General features: G+C 43.2%; 1 protein-coding gene across 4 annotated transcripts; it reads left to right on the top strand.

Moving 5' to 3' along the window:
- The first annotated feature begins 206 nt into the window (after positions 1-206).
- LOC138981869 (vitamin D3 receptor B-like) lies at positions 207-16,246 on the top strand. Of its 4 annotated transcripts, none has more exons than XM_070355006.1 (7): positions 207-478; positions 6,286-6,531; positions 7,147-7,361; positions 9,695-9,860; positions 10,610-10,989; positions 12,868-12,999; positions 13,806-16,246. In XM_070355006.1, exons 2-7 carry the CDS (start codon positions 6,492-6,494, stop codon positions 14,295-14,297), a joined length of 1,425 nt encoding a protein of 474 aa, XP_070211107.1. In that variant the 5' UTR covers positions 207-478; positions 6,286-6,491; the 3' UTR covers positions 14,298-16,246. The 4 variants fall into 4 exon arrangements, with proteins under 4 accessions (XP_070211107.1, XP_070211104.1, XP_070211105.1 ...); XM_070355003.1 differs by lacking the exon at positions 207-478 and adding an exon at positions 4,947-5,641 and having other exon boundaries at positions 7,168-7,361; XM_070355004.1 differs by lacking the exon at positions 207-478 and adding an exon at positions 4,947-5,641 and having other exon boundaries at positions 9,695-9,812.
- Positions 16,247-16,965: the final 719 nt, after the last annotated feature.

Raw genomic sequence — 16,965 nt, 5'->3', positions numbered from 1 at the left:
TAAGAAATGCAAGGAAATATTTTCCAACCCCAGTGTCCATAACTAACACTCAACGGACCGACCAAAAATGGCCGTAATAGACAGGTAGTGAATTAAATAGAAGAGAAACTCGTCTGGGGTCCTTCAGGGTGGTAGTTGTTGACATGTGGTTGCTTTCGTGAAGTGGTTGCAATGGAAGGTTCAAACATCACCACGTCGACAGAAAACAACACATTTAGACTAAAATGTAATGTGCTACGGCAGTATTGCCTAACAGTGTAAAGTTCGCTTACGCCATAACCATTAGTAAATGAGAGTGGCCTAGCAGCAACCGAGATAAACCAGCGTATAGCAAGCAACGAGAACAGGCAGCCTACATGTCAAATACAGGGCCTTGCACAATCATGGTATGTAGGCCAGTTTGACCCGAGGCCTCAAAACTATCACTATCTCGCAGCCGCCATTACTAAATTCTACGGTGGAGCTTCGGAAAAAAACTGTAAGTATGCCTGCCGTTTCTGGTTTCTTTCCCACTCTCCCCCACCCTCTGGGTTTGGTCCCGTTTTAGAAAACTCAAAGACAGATAACCGAGTGCTGTCAACAACGTGAGAAACGAAACAGGTGACGGTTATTTCCGTTGCCGACTGTCAAGTCGACTATTCTGACGCTAACTACTACTATCATTGACACGGGGTCTAACTTATTGCTGCATAATTTTTACTGCAAGAATTATGACATGCTTCACCGTGCCAATAAATCAATGACAAATTTTTGAAGATTTGTGAATTATGATAAAGGTTAACTACTAGTCTTTTTTATATTTTCATTTTTTGTATAGTCTTTTTTTCATTGAACGCATTGAGTCGACTAAACTAATTCATGAGAATGAGTTTGTTGCAAGCCCTCCATTAAAACCAAGTGTGCGCGTGTTAAATTATTTTGAGTACCGCTGAATTTAAATGTGATAAATGTAATGGTAAATTCGGCCAGTGCATGTGTGCCTATACGTACGCATCACTATAAAGCTTGCATGCATGTCCCTGTGTCATCTAACCAGAGATGTCATGAAATTATGGTTGTTTACAATAGTATCTCTGAATTTACTTTTACTTCTAAGTGTGATAAATACAGTGGTGAAATCAGTTGGTGTATGCCTGTATTTGTCGCCTTTCTTCAGATCAAGTTGATCAACGTGTGTATTCGTTACTTTACTAGAGACAATGAATATGGCTTCTCTGACTTAACTTTCACTTCAGTTGTGTGGTCACATGGTCTTATAATATATAAGTTATAAATAGTACAATTTCTTACGTCATATGCGAAATTAAACCTTCTGTATTTTGGCTACGGTTCGATAATATGGCTTATCGGCGGTGTTAGCCGGATTGATGGTTTTCACCCCATTGACCTTTCAGGGTCATCCCAGCACGGTCCTGATGCGATCACAAATGTGATGAGACGCGAGTTGGTTTCACGGGCAGCGTTGGTTACTTTCGGGCACCATTTAATGTCGTTTTAGACATACAACAGTATCTTTTCTTCTTCTGTTTTTTTGTGTATGTAATAAACTTACGTAAAAGTAAGTTTACATTCTCAATCCAATTGTAAAGGCGGTCCATAATCATGAGCTCGAAATCGACTTCGCGAAGACTTCTCGAAGTCTTTTTACCGACAACTCAGTGCTAAAGCTCCGTGCGGCCAGATTCGCGAAGTATACTTCGCGTAGTCGACTTCGCCCAATTAAACGTCTCATACTCTTGGTTTTCTCCTGCTGCAGCCTCCAAAAAAAGTCACCTTTGGTAATTTATCATTGCATATCTGGGTTTCCTCCCTATACTGTTTCATGTCAACTGCGCATACAAAACACTAACAAAATGTTCGAAATCTAGGTTTGCCTCAGAAGAAAGATGTCTGCGTCTTTGTTGTCATAATTTTTCCATTGAAAACTGTCAGACTGATTTTGACAATAATTATTTGTTTCAGTATACTTGCTTGTAAACAAGGGCGATAATCGACGCTGGCATAACCAAGAGGAGATTATTAAAACATCTTATTATATATTTCTGTTAGAGCACTTGATTACGTTTTACTGGGTCTGATATGAAACATGATTTGCCGTGAGCTTGCTCGGTATACACTGCTAAAACAGTTTCAAGGTAGGGGCAACAATTGTCAGTACATTTTGGACAGGCTGCATCTGCTGAAAAATCCCAACCGTAAGATTACCACGATGTTTCAAGTGGCCGACAGTTCTGCTGCTAGAATAGGTTTGTGGACAGTTTTCGACGCTGATGGAATATCGCGATTACCGGTAAACATGTATAGGCTTAAAGAATCACACTCGGCACAGTGAAAACCAGCCAAGGCTGAGGAGGAATCGTCCATTCACCCATACATACTCCGCATTGCCATACTTTTACTTCGCTACTTTTTTCTTCGCATTTGCATTCTTGTATTACAGTAAAACCGTATTTTTAAGCCCGACCCCCCCCCCCCCCCCCCCCCTATCTAATACTTCCCCCCTTTGTGGGCCTTACTTTTTCAGATTTTTGGTTCATAACCGCTGTAAATTTACCTCCATTTTAAGACTCGATCCTCCTTCAGTTTTAAGACCTGATTTTCTTAGATTTTTGGAGGTCTTAATAATTAAAAAGGGAGGTTCCACCGTATTCCATTCCTCCCTGTGGAAAGCTAGCAGAAAGAAGAGTCGCGCTACCAAGGTGTGTGTATGTTTAGGTGTAATCAGCCTCCACCACTTCTGGCAGAATGACCGAGGTCTTTTAAGTGCCATGGTGGTGACACGGGGATGGGACATGGATATTGCCTCTGAGTCATCACATATATATATAGTCTATATAGTTGACCTGCGCCCGTGCTGGACTAAATTCCAGCCCGTGATCCGAGGATCACTAGTCCAATGCTCTAATAATCGAGCAATCAGACCCTGCCCCCCCCCCCCCCCACCCCCCCCTGTCCCCTCGCCCTTCCCGCCACATGTGTTACCGATTTGATCTCTGCCTGAGAGGCTGAAATTTGCGCTCTTCTTCTTCTTGTCGTTCGCTGTTAGATCGTCAGTCGTTTTCTTTATTTGGTGTTTAACGTCGTTTTCAACCGTTCAAGGTTATATCGGGACGGGGAAAGGGGGGAGATGGGATAGAGCCACTTGTTATTTGTTTCTTGTTCACAAAAGCACTAATAAAAAAAATTGCTCCAGGGGCTTGCAACGTAGTACAATATATGACCTTACTGGGAGAATGCAAGTTTCCAGTACAAAGGACTTAACATTTCTTACATACCGCTTGACTAAAATCTTTACAAACATTGACTATATTCTATACAAGAAACACTTAACAAGGGTAAAAGGAGAAACAGAATCCGTTAGTCGCCTCTTACGACATGCTGGGGAGCATCGGGTAAATTCTTCCCCCAAACCCGCGAGGGGTGATCGTCAGTCCGGACTGCAGGGCGAAACGTGCTGTCCTCTCCAAGTCCTTTTTGGGGCCGTATAGCTTCGTTTGTAGCGCTGTCTCCTCTGGCCAGGTGGTGTCCCTCAGAGCACTGTGGTATGGAGAAGCCTGCAAGATGTGCTCTGCTGTCTGATTCTTGCCACACGGACATAGGGGGGAGGGAACTAGCTTCAGCTTTGTGGCCATATGATGGTTTAGTCTGTTATGTCCAGTGCGGAGTCTGAGTAGGACGACTTGTTCTTCACGTTGCGCTCTAATTACTCTTAGCAGTTACTTGTCAATGTTCACGTGGAGGATGCTGCTTAAAGATTGGTGAATCTGTGATAACTTACATCACAAGATCACGCGGAAAAGCAGCGGGTATCTTTAATCAAGCACGGTACGCGTGCCCACCCCCTCCCCCCTAAAAAAACAAATAGCCCCAAGTATTTCATTTGATGCGTGCGTGCTCTCCTTATTGACATTAAGTTTGTTATCCAAGAAGCCTCGATGAAGACCTTTTATTTATGGTGTGACTGTTCGGAGACAAAATCCACAAACAATCAAATACTGATAAGAGCAGCTATGTTTGTTGGCTACGTTTGTAACCATCCGTAAACAGGTTAAAGGCACAGTAAGCCTCCCGTAAACCATCACAGATACTGTCAGGCTTTTACACACAGTACAAACACCCTTCCATTTGAACGCTCACCAAACGGGAACATCCTAGGTGCCCTACGTAAAGAGCGAGCAATTTTCAAAGAATTAATTTTGCGGATTGTGTCAGAGACAATCGGACCGTGGTGCGTTTTGGCGCTTGACCTAACTTTTACAATCTAAATAATAAATTGACAGCTTGTTACACAAACATTCTTAAATCATAAAAGAATTCTTTTTTCATCAAGATAAGATCAGTACAATTCGAAGTTTTGAATGTTTGAAAAAAGAAAAGCCCGGAAGCAGGGTCACGCAAGGTCGTGGTTCTCGTAGCAGACGACGGTTTATACATATCGCCAGTTCCTCTGAACAGTCAAAAGCCATCGCTAGAGTTCTTGTGAACCACAGCCGTTTGTTTCGTGCATAGTCAGAGGTACTTAATAACGTGCTATTGCAGATAAGCTCACAACGAGTCGCATTCAAATTACTAACTGACGACTACATTGTAAAAAAGGGAAACTTGATCACACGGGTTCACGATGGCTCAGGGGTAAGATAAACTGCCACGCAAAAATAAATTCTTTGAAAATTGCTCGCTCTTTATGGAGGGCACCTAGGATGTTCTCAAGCGGTGAGTGTTTAAATGAAAGGGTGTTTGTACTGTGTAAAAGCCTGACAGTATCTGTGATGGTTTACGGGAGGCTTAATGTGCCTTTAAGCCGCTCGACGATAAGCATTGAAAAGAAAAGAGGAAAAAAAGTCATGAATACACAAAAGCCTTGAAGGCCAACAAAATATAAAAAGTGTACGTGAGTGTGTGGATACACATTTCATATGCCGCGGCAGGCGCAGACAGAACTCGAGACGATCCCACACCTCTCGGCAAACAGTCGTTGCGATATCACACACTATACCAGATAGCAAAACCGAATTTTTAATATCTTTTACTTCAGTGTAAACGAATTCACAGTCCTCGCGATAAAAGCATCAGGGCAAAAGCGGTGACTGTCAGATAACGTGCAGCAAGTGATCAGTGATTTCTTCAGTGTGCAATCTTTGGGTTGTTTCTCTTCTGTTTAGCAGGCTGAAACTGATTGTGTCGTTTTCATCACAAACGTTTTGTGTTACCAAACGCAAAATCTTCACTGAGAAGAATTTCAACGTCGACGTGCAGTTGTTGAAACTGGCTGGTAGATTTTGTCTGAAAATTAAAAAAAAAATTTAAAAATTAAAAATTCGTTTAAAAAAAGCATTTAAAAAAGTAGGTTAAACATTTGTTATCAAGATTTTCTCTAGGTCGGTCGCATTTGGAAGTTTACATCGTCATTCGGGTCAAGGTAAAGCTGAGAGTACGAGTAATAATTCAACGGACGCAGATAATTTGACAGTGAGAGTTTGAGCACAGTGAAAAGCCGAGAGAAAGACTTTGAAACACACAAAAGCATACATTCTTTCTTTCTTGAAAACTTGGAAGAATTCTATTAACCGCTTTGTGAACTTCGTGCACTGTCAGGGTCAGAGAAAAATGTCACCCCCAAAATGTCCTCACTGTAAACCAGGTAAGTGGGTCGAACGTGCAAAAAGTGTGTACACTCAGGGCTTTAATGTTTGCTTGGATGATATATGATGATATACCCCTTTTCCTTGATTATTTCTCTGCGTTATTAATTTATAAATAAGTGAAGGAATAATGATATCTTATTTACTTTACATACTTGTATGAATGAATAAAGTACATAATGAAGGAAATAATGAAAGAATGAAATAATAAATTATATTGTACATATCGAAGCTTTTCTAAGTTTCTTTGCGGACTCAACTCCAGAATCAAGATTTGCAATTTGCATCTTGATATAAAAATTAAAAAAAATAAAATAAAAAACCCCAGCAAGGACCTTATTCAAAAATTCTCTTTGTATCTGCACTAGAAAAACTCGTTACACACACTGACACACACACACACACACACACACACACACACACACACGCGCGCGCGCGCGCGCACAAACACACACACACACAAACACAGACACACACACAGACAAACACACACACACACACACACACACACTCGGCTCCCTCTCGATTCCTAGTCCCTAGTCATTTTATTGATGCTATGCTGTGCTAATTTGCTATTTCTGTCCCCAGTACAAGAAACGAGCTGGGACATGAATTTACTGAGCGTGACCCTACTGTTTTGCAGGTGAACAGTGCAAGGCCAGCTGCAAAAAGCCCGCGGTCAAGGAGGTCGTTGAGGCCTTAACGGTCAAGGGCGAGAAGCCGCAGCCACCGTCATCACCACCAGCACCATCACCACCAGCACCACCACCCCCACCACCACCGGAGACCCGCGTTGTGGGCGACCTAGGTGGAACAGAAGACCAAGGCAGTGGCAAAGACCAAGCGACTATGGACGACCCCATGCACACCAAGCTAGAAGCAGAAGGTCGTAAGTATAGCAAGCATTTAGCTTAACCAAGCACCACGTACAAGCCCTTCTGGTCAATCAGAAGCTGGACAATAATTACCTTCATACCCATGCTCGTTTTTCAAATCCGCCAATCACCAAAGCAGATACGATTTGTAGCTGTGCTATTCAACCAAACTCAGCCAAATCTTCATAGCGTCGCCTTTGGTTCAAATCAGCCAATCATCAAAGCAGTTACATTTAAAAATCAGCCAATGGAAACCTTTATAGGCATATGCAAATCATCCGATCAGCTATTGTAGTTAGCTTATCTTATTGTCGGTCGGATTTAGGTAATATTCACGTTCGAGAAGGATTTGTTTTTCGATTAATCTTGACATTTGCTACCAAAATACGACTTACTGCTTTGGGCTTCGAGACCCGACGAACACTCCAAACAGAAGTATTCTACTTTTTAACACATGTCTGTTTACCATTTGTACACTGGTGTTTTTTATGTGTGCTGCTTTTGCTTGTACATATCACTATATACTATGTCACAATGTGTTAAAAACTTGTAACATAAATGTGTTCAAAAGTGGAACACTTCTTTTTAGAGTGAAGTATAGGTTTATCAACAGACCGATTTTTGACCAGAACGGCTTGCCATTGCCCCAGGGGACAGCCCCCCGACGACCCCACCAGGCAAGGAGGACACAGGCACGGGCCCAGGACCCCTGCGCAAGAAACGGTCGCTGGAGGACAAGATCTGTCGCATCTGCGGGGACAAGGCCCTCGCTCACAACTTCGATGTCATAACCTGCGAATCGTGCAAGGCTTTCTTCAGGAGGAACGCTGTCAAGAGAGAGGAGGTGAGTGGGGGAAAAAAAATGAAATTGGTATTGGTATCATTATCGTCCTGTGGGGTTATCCTCGTGGACATTCGGGCTGCTTTCGCACTGGGGAAAGCGTGCTGTCAATACTGTACGGCGCTACTCAATTTTGTTTCTTTTTTCTGCATGTATTTTTTTGGGCGTATATAGGTGTTTTCCAAGGCCGAAGACTTTCAAATGCATGGTGTTTGAAGAAGAAAGTGTGTGGGATTTTTTCCTTGGCCCGTGGGGGTTGGGGCGGTTGAGTGGGTGGGCATGAGGGGGGGGGGGGGGGTTGGGGTTGAAACGTAAGTGCCTTTCATATGTCATTTAAGGAACGAATACTATTTGTATACTAAGAAGATGACTACACCCCAAAATGAACAATATGGACAGTGCGTCCTGTTCAAAGACGTGGGCAGTCGCTTAGAAGAATCGACATTTTTCATCGATGTTTGTTGCGAGCAAATCTCGTTCAGGGGACGTTCGAAATGTGGCGGAAGAACAATCATGCGAACGCTTCTTAAAGGCACAGTCCTTCTCGTGTAAACGACGACTTCCCATCATTCTACTTACTAATAGCTCGCCAGGTTTTTGCATGGGGCCACTACTCCACTTGGACACATACATCTTTGTCTGGATTGGGATTTTGTATGAATTCATTTCTGAAAAAGCCACTAGTGGCTGGGCCTGGGCAGATCTGAGATAGTGAGCTGAATCGTTTACACTGGAAGGACTGTGCCTTTAAAGTAGGGGTTAGAAAACAGCTGATTGTTTGTTCGTTCATGGGCTGAAACTTCCACGGCTTTTACGTGTATGACCGTTTTTACCCCGCCATTTAGGCAGCCATACGCCGCTTTCGGAGGAAGCATGCTGGATATTTTCGTGTTTCTATAACCCACCGAACTCTGACATGGATTACAGGATCTTTTTCGTGCGCACTTGGTCTTGTGCTTGCGTGTACACACGGGGGTGTTCGGACACCGAGGAGAGTCTGCACACAAAGTTGACTCTGAGAAATAAATCTCTCGCCGAACGTGGGGACGAACTCACGCTGACAGCGGCCAACTGGATACACTTAAATCCAGCGCGCTACCGACTGAGCTACATCCCCGCCCCGAAAACAGCTGATGACTCATCAGACATCAATTTCAATCAAACAGGGTTCAGAAAGACTGAGTTACATATATATATATATAACTGAGTACTCAGAAATTGATCATGTGTCAAGATATGGACAAGGAATTTTTTTTAAAAGCCAGTTATCTTTAGGTCTTCTGAAGAAGATGTTTTCGACAATGAAACAGACTGATCTAACGACAAGTACATTCTTCTTGTCATATGCTGGAGATTGTTTAGGTATAATTCACAACATGTGAGATAGAGGACCAGGTTATCGCGATTTCGATATTCTAGTCTGCCGCCAAAATGACTACACACTGGTTATGATAACAGCATGACTTGAAAAGAGCGGTCGCAACTACAGGAAGAAAGAGTGGGAGAAAAAAACTACGACGCAGTAAAGACTTTTTTGGGGGGAACAATGGTTGTACCTGCACTGTCGCAAGTCTGGCCTTTTCGTTTGAACAAAATGTTATTCATATTCACACACACGACAACACAACAATGCACACATTAGGAATCACGACAAGTTGAACACTTATAATAAGTGCTCACGCGGCACGCATGTACACACACACACACACACACGCACGCACGCACGCACGCACGCACGCGCACACACTCACACACACACACACACACACACACACACACACACACACACTGTGACACACACAATGTAGCTTTTGAACATTGGATTTTCCTTTTTTGAGCCATGTGATGTCAGAGGGCGAGACTACTCAAGAGTTCACGTTTGTGTGCATTCAGCCAAAAAAAAAAAAAAAGGAATTCTAACTTAAATGAATCGATAGGCCTACATAAATGTTACATGTATTTCTCACTAAAATATGACATTTAACACAGATCTCGACAGTTGTTGTTCACCTCGACCTGCTGGCGCGGTCTCATACATGAATGTTTTATAATCGTTGACAGGCAGGTTAGATGTTTCGAAGAGAATTTTCCATTTTGATATATATTCATTTAAATAGACAATACGTTGTTGTTATTGTTATCGTTATTATTGTTGTTAAAAAAAAGGGCTGTCTCGACCTGTGGAATTTAATGTATTTATTTAAATGGACAATAAGGTGTTGTCATTGTTATTGTTACTATTTTTGTTCGAAAAATGGCTGTCTCCATCGGTGGAAAATGTCATATTTTGGTCAACAATACAAAAAACATTTATTGTTTCCATTGTCCAATTGCAGCTGCGCGATTGCGCCTTCCAGAGGTCTTGTCCTATTAACATCAGAACCCGTCGCTTCTGCTCCGCCTGTCGTCTCAAGAAGTGTTTCGCCATCGGCATGAGGGCTGACATGATTCTGGGTAAAACTCGCCTTCTTCACCATCCTGTTTTTACCCTAGGAAGCGCTAGTAGGTATTACTAACACTCACTGTAAGTAGTTGTACGTGTACTCATATGTATACAAATGTGCTTTTTGTACTCATTTTTATACGGATGTGCTTGTATAGTATAGTTCACAGTGCAATTTAACTGCATGATGCCAGTAGTTGTTGATGGGTTCGTTTTGCGCGTTTACGCTCCTCACGAAAAATACATGTCTTCCATGTGATTCTGTCCATGCATTTTTCAAACAAAGTTAAAGGGGGGCAACAGAACAAGAGAAAAAGATACTGATCCCCTCGCAGTACGGAACCAACATCGGTAGGCAGACGGCTACTTTCAAGACAACACTTTTTTTAATTTTTTAATTTTTTTTTTACAACTGATCAATAACGGAACTCGCGCGGTCAGGGAGAGATTTGTATTTTTAAAGATGGAAAGGAGGACTTATTATACACGATGACAATAAGCCGGCACCGATAGAGAGTTCCATTTTGAACGAAACGGTTCAAACTCGGCTTGTTGCAACAGGATTGTATCTTTTAAAGTCTTACGTAACCTCCCTCTTTCTCTCTCCCTCTCGAGTATACATAGCTTCTTCTTCTTCTTCTTCTGCTTCTTCTTCTGCGTTCAGTTGCGTTCATGGGCTGAAACTCCCACGTGTTTTTGCACGAGTGGGGTTTTACGTGTATGCCCGTTTTTACCCCGCCATACGCCGCTTTCGGGGTATTTAAGAAGACCAGGAAAAAACTTTATTTTCTGTCCCTTCAACCACCAGACGAAAAGAAGCGACGGGCCCGCATGGAGAAGATGACCATCAAACGCGCCCAGCAACGACCCAGACCCGCATCCTGCGACAGCAACGGCGAAAGTCCCCCCAGCTCCGACGAAGGGTCCATCAGCAACGGCTACGGTCCGCATACCCACCAGAACGGGGACAGCGACCACAGCCCCAAGTCGCCCAGCGAAAACACCGAACCGCTGAAGGCTTGTCCCAAGCGCTACTATTTGCCCAGAGCGAAAGGATTCGAACCCGTACCGGCTGGCCAGCTGCCGTCGGACCCTCACATGTACTGGCGTCTGACCGAAGACGAGCGGGCCCTTCTAACTCAGATTACGGCCACCTATCAGAATACTATTCTGCGTTTACCGCAACAGGTTGGTTACAAAGTTAAACTAGGCGCATCAGGTTGCTCTTTTTCTTGGTTCTCTCTCTCTCTTTTTCTGATTCGTTATGTTTGTTTGTCTTTCAAAAATGACATAGTTCTCTGCTGAAGATCACCCAATTCAAGGATTTTTTTGACAGATACAAAGACTATAATTATGAACACTGTGTGTGTGTGTGTGTGTGTGTGTGTGTGTGCGTGTGTGTGTGTGTGTGTGTGTGTGGGGGGGGGATACGCCAGCGTTTACAGATTTCTGTCTGAAACTGTCATACTTTAAACCTATTGTCTGAAACTGTCATACTTTAAACCTATTGTCTGAAACTGTCATACTTTAAACCTATTGTCTCAAACTGTCATACTTTAAACCTATTGTCTGAAACTGTCATACTTTAAATAAATTGTCTGAAACTGCCATACCTTAAACCTATTGTCTCAAACTGTCATACTTTAAACCTATTGTCTGAAACTGTCATACTTTAAACCTATTGTCTGAAACTGTCATACTTTAAACCTATTGTCTGAAACTGTCATACTTTAAACCTATTGTCTGAAACTGTCATACTTTAAACCTATTGTCTCAAACTGTCATACTTTAAACCTATTGTCTGAAACTGTCATACTTTAAGCCTATTGTCTGAAACTGTCATACTTTAAGCCTATTGTCTGAAACTGTCATACTTTAAACCTATTGTCTGAAACTGTCATACTTTAAGCCTAGTGTCTGAAACTGTCATACTTTAAGCCTATTGTCTGAAACTGTCATACTTTAAGCCTATTGTCTGAAACTGTCATACTTTAAATAAATTGTCTGAAACTGCCATACTTTAAACCTATTGTCTGAAACTGTCATACTTTAAATAAATTGTCTGAAACTGTCATACTTTAAACCTATTGTCTGAAACTGTCATACTTTAAACCTATTGTCTCAAACTGTCATACTTTAAACCTATTGTCTGAAACTGTCATACTTTAAGCCTATTGTCTGAAACTGTCATACTTTAAGCCTAGTGTCTGAAACTGTCATACTTTAAGCCTATTGTCTGAAACTGTCATACTTTAAGCCTATTGTCTGAAACTGTCATACTTTAAGCCTATTGTCTGAAACTGTCATACTTTAAGCCTATTGTCTGAAACTGTCATACTTTAAGCCTAGTGTCTGAAACTGTCATACTTTAAGCCTATTGTCTGAAACTGTCATACTTTAAGCCTATTGTCTGAAACTGTCATACTTTAAACCTATTGTCTCAAACTGCCATACTTTAAACCTATTGTCTGAAACTGTCATACTTTAAACCTATTGTCTCAAACTGCCATACTTTAAACCTATTGTCTGAAACTGTCATACTTTAAACCTATTGTCTGAAACTGTCATACTTTAAGCCTATTGTCTGAAACTGTCATACTTTAAGCCTATTGTCTGAAACTGTCATATTTTAAGCCTATTGTCTGAAACTGCCATACTTTAAGCCTATTGTCTAAAACTGCCATACTTTTTGAAACACCGCGCTGAACATAAAGAGGTATTTTGCTCTGAATAAATTGTTAAGTTACTTTATAGCCTATTAACATGTTCAGAGAAAGCAAACATCTTTAGATAGCAAACCTGACATGATAGACCATGTTCGGAAATAATTATGTCCAGGTTGTATAGGTTGTTGAAGAATTGCGTTCCCTTGTTTCCATAAAAACACTGAGACAAGTCCATAATGTCACGTGTAGTTTGCCTCATTGTTTCTATGGAAAAGCTAAAAAAAAACCCAAAAACAAAACCAAGGGAAAGCAGCCCTTCCACAACCCTTAAAAACCCAACAGAGTTATCTCCTGAATTAATCTTTTATGAGTGATTTTTCACCACGTTTTCGTACACAAGGGCGGAGCATCAGAGCGCACTGAGCGTGCAGTGAACAGCATCACACTGGAGGACCTCCTCGGACGCTGTGACGTGTGTGCCAACAACGTGGTGAAGCTCATGAAAGGGCTCTCCGACTACCGGACACTCCAGGTACATTTTGATTCTTTTTCTGGCTGTTGTGAACAATCCACATGAAAGAATATTAGATGTCGCTTTCCAGACTGCCCCTTAGAGCCCCTGAGGTGTTTACCTCTGTGTGTGTGTGTGTGTGTGTGTGTGTGTGTGTGTGTGTGTGTGTGTGTGTGTGTGTGTGTGTGTGTGTGTGTGTTCTAAAGAACGTACTCGGCAACTGAGAGTTTGTATAAATGCTGTGTACCGATACATTCAGCAACGCCGGGTTTTCGAACCCAGCTGCAGATCTATGCAAACACCCCACGTAACGCGTCAACACAGTCATGTAACTTACAGTGGCGGGCTGTATATAGGGAAAGGGTTAGGGGGAGGGGGAGGGGAGGTGTCCTTGGTACCAGAATCCATCCCTCCACCCCCCCCCCACTCCCCCACCCCACCCCCCTTACCCGACAAATGAACCTTTTTTTCCCGAGGAGAGATCCAAAATACCCTTTCAAACGCTAAGTGGGCAAGGCACACTAAAGCCCCCGCTTGGCCAGCCCCTGTACCCCTGCCTCATTTTGGAAGCCCCTTCTCCTTCTCACACACTTCGTCCAGCCCTGCAGTGTGAGCGAAAGTGGTACGAGACAGTACTTATTAAAATGTTATCGTATAACTCTTAATCTTGTATTGGTCATTCCCCGTCATCTCCTTGCCCCTTACTCCCTCCTCCCCTTTTGGTTGTAGCATATAAACAATAATGTCCCGTTTAGATCCTAGATATCTAAGAGGACGTGAATTCCCAAAAATCAGTCAGTCAGCAGAGTGACCTTGTTCTTCCGCAGGTGGAGGACCAGCTGGCCGCCCTGAAGGCGTGCGCCATGCGGACCCTGATCTTGAAGGGCGCGGCGTGCTTCGTGGTGGAGCGGGACGCCTGGATCAAGGCCTATGGAGAGCTGCCCGTGTCGCTCTTCGTGCGGGTGACGGGCCACGAGAAGCTCATCCTGCAGCACGCGGCGTTCTGCAAGTCGCTCAAGACCCTCCTGAAGAACGACGTCACAATGTACGCCCTCCTGCAGTGCGTGGTGCTCTTCGACCCCCGCCAGCCCAACATCGCCGACCGCCAACTGGTGAACACCTTGCGCGACAAGTACCTGCAGCTGCTCAAGCACTACCTGGAGTCGCAGGTGTCGTACGAGCACGCGGAGGACTACATGGAGCACCTGAAGGACAAGCTGGCCGAGCTGACCGTCCTGGGTCAGAAGATGACCAACATGTTCAAAGAGTGGACCGGTCTCATCCAGCCTCTCATGATAGAGGTGCTCAGTTTAGCCTGAACTGGTGTCAGTCAGCGAAGTGGGCTGTGATTGTCGTTTGGAATGGGTTTTTTGGAAGAAAAGGCTGACCGCATTCGGCCTTTGTCATTCAGTTCAGTATGATGTGGCGACGTTTGGAATGTGTTTTTGTTGGTGTTTTTGTGTGGAAAGGATGGGCTGACCGCATTCGGCCGTTTGTATTCTTAATAAATACTCGCTAGAAGTGCTCTGTGGTGATGTGGCAGCGTCACATTCACAGCCTCTCGTGGTATAGGTGCTCAGTTTAGCCTGAACGGAGGTCGGTCAGCGAAGTGTGATGACGTTGAACACGTTTTTGAAAAAAAATTAATTGGTGCCAAGATAATAGATGGGCTTCGTTTAGCTTGAACTGATATGATGTCAGTCAGCGCAGTGTGTTGGTAACCTTCGGAATGGTTTTGGTTTTTTTGAAGGATGGGCTGACCGCATTTAGTCTTTGTCATTTAGTTCAGTATAACTCGATGTGGCGACGTTTGGAATGTTTTTTGGAAGAATGCGCTGACGGCATTCGGCCTTTGTATTGTTAATAAATGCTCGCTAGAAATGCTCTGTGGTGCTGTGGCAGCGTTTGAAGAAATGGGCTGGTCACATTTACAGCCTATCATGATAGAGGTGCTCAGTTAAGCCTGAACTGGTGTCGGTCAGCCCAGTGCGGTGTCATTTAAAAGGGGGTTTGAACGAATGGAAAGCGTCAAGAAGATGATAGAGGGGCTCTGTTTAGCCTGAATGTCGATTCAATGTGGTGATGTTTGAAAGGTTTTTGTTGCAATATAATGGTCTCGTGCAGACCTTATGAGACAGGTGCTCAGTTTAGCCTGAACTGATGTCGGTGAGCGCAATGTGGTAATGTTTGAAAATATAGTGAAGGAATGGATTGGTCCCTTGGAGTCCTTATGATATAGATAGAAGTGCTCGTGTTAGCCTGAATGCTGGTAAAGTGTAGAGATGTTTAAAAGGTTTTTTAAAGGAATGGCTTTGTCCCTTGGAGCAAAGAGTGTATGCTTGGAGGCCAAATGAGAGAAGCGATCATTAAAGCCCAAATGTTGGTACAGTGTGGTGATCTTGCAATTGTTTTTGAAAGAATGGATTGGTCTAATGCATATCTTGTGAGAGAAGCGATCATTATAGCCTGAATGTTGGTACAGTGTGGTGATCTTGCAAATGTTTTTGAAAGAATGGATTGGTCTCATGCATATCTTGTGAAAGAAGTGCTCATTTAAGCCTGAATGTTGGTACAGTGTGGAGATGTTGAACATGTTTTTTGAAGTTTGTTTGTTTGTTTGTTTGCTTAACGCCCAGCCGACCACGAAGGGCCATATCAGGGCGGTGCTGCTTTGACATATAACGTGCGCCACACACAAGACAGAAGTCGCAGCACAGGCTTCATGTCTCACCCAGTCACATTATTCTGACACCGGACCAACCAGTCCTAGCACTAACCCCATAATGCCAGACGCCAGGCGGAGCAGCCACTAGATTGCCAATTTTAAAGTCTTAGGTATGACCCGGCCGGGGTTCGAACCCACGACCTCCCGATCACGGGGCGGACGCCTTACCACTAGGCCAACCGTGCCGGTGTGTTTTTTGAAGGAATGGATTGGTCTCATGCATATCTTGTGAAAGAAGTGCTCATTTAAGCCTGAATGTTGGTACAGTGTGGAGATGTTGAACATGTTTTTTGAACGAATTGATGGGTTCTTTGGAGGCCTTATGGTAAAAGTACTCATTTAGCCTGAAAGTTGGTACAGTGTACTGATGTCTGAAGGCATGAACTGGTCTCATGCAGACCATTACTTATGGTTGAGGTGCCTTGATTTGCCTGATTGATGTCAGTTAATGCTGTATAGTGATGTTTGAAAGGTTGAAACAATTGTTTGACCACATTCATTTTGTTTGTTTGTTTGTTAAATAAATGCTCGTTATAAGTGCTATATGGTGATGTGGCAGTTTATTTGAAGGAGTAAGGTAGTCCCGTGCAAGGTAGAGACGCTCAATTTATGTTGGCTGTCTGCGGTCTGTGGTGATATTAGGGGTTTTTTTCCTTCCAAGGAATGAGCGGCTGATAACCTTTCTCTCAAGATAGAGATACTCAGTTTAGCAAGAATCATTAATTGCATGATTGTGCAGTTGTGTTGATGTTTGAAAGTTGTTTGTGTGAATGGATTGGTTTTCATACAGATCTAATGATATACGAGCGTAGAGGTACTCAGTTTGGTCCGAATGTCCGTGTATTCTGGTTTAAGTTTGGTGATGTTCCGCGTGAATTTCAGTGGACTTTGTGCTTGATTCTGAACGTTGTTTAAAGGGCTTTGGGGGAAACGGAAATGATTTAGCCAGGCGTAGGTCTTAAATGAAATACGTGATTCGCTTGCGTTCACCTGATCTGGCACTGGAGTCATACTATCTATCGTGGTGTATTAGTTGTTTGGGACTTTGCGTGTGTAAGAAAATAATTGTACAGTTCATTGTGAAATTATTCCATGCAGACTGTACTGGTAAAGGAACGAACAACCTTGCAGCAGTTGCATTGAAACCACGGTCGCTCATGGCTATTTCAAACTTGTGAATATTGAGAGCTGGGACTGGTGATTAAGGTTCACTGATTCTGTCTCTTTCGTAGCGACCGACAGGCGACCGTGTTGTTACTGAT

The sequence above is a fragment of the Littorina saxatilis genome, linkage group LG12 (genome assembly GCF_037325665.1).
Source record: "Littorina saxatilis isolate snail1 linkage group LG12, US_GU_Lsax_2.0, whole genome shotgun sequence".
Lineage (NCBI taxonomy): Eukaryota > Metazoa > Mollusca > Gastropoda > Littorinimorpha > Littorinidae > Littorina > Littorina saxatilis.
The sequence above is the reverse complement of the archived record's forward strand: the minus strand, read 5'-3'. Positions and strand labels throughout refer to the sequence as shown.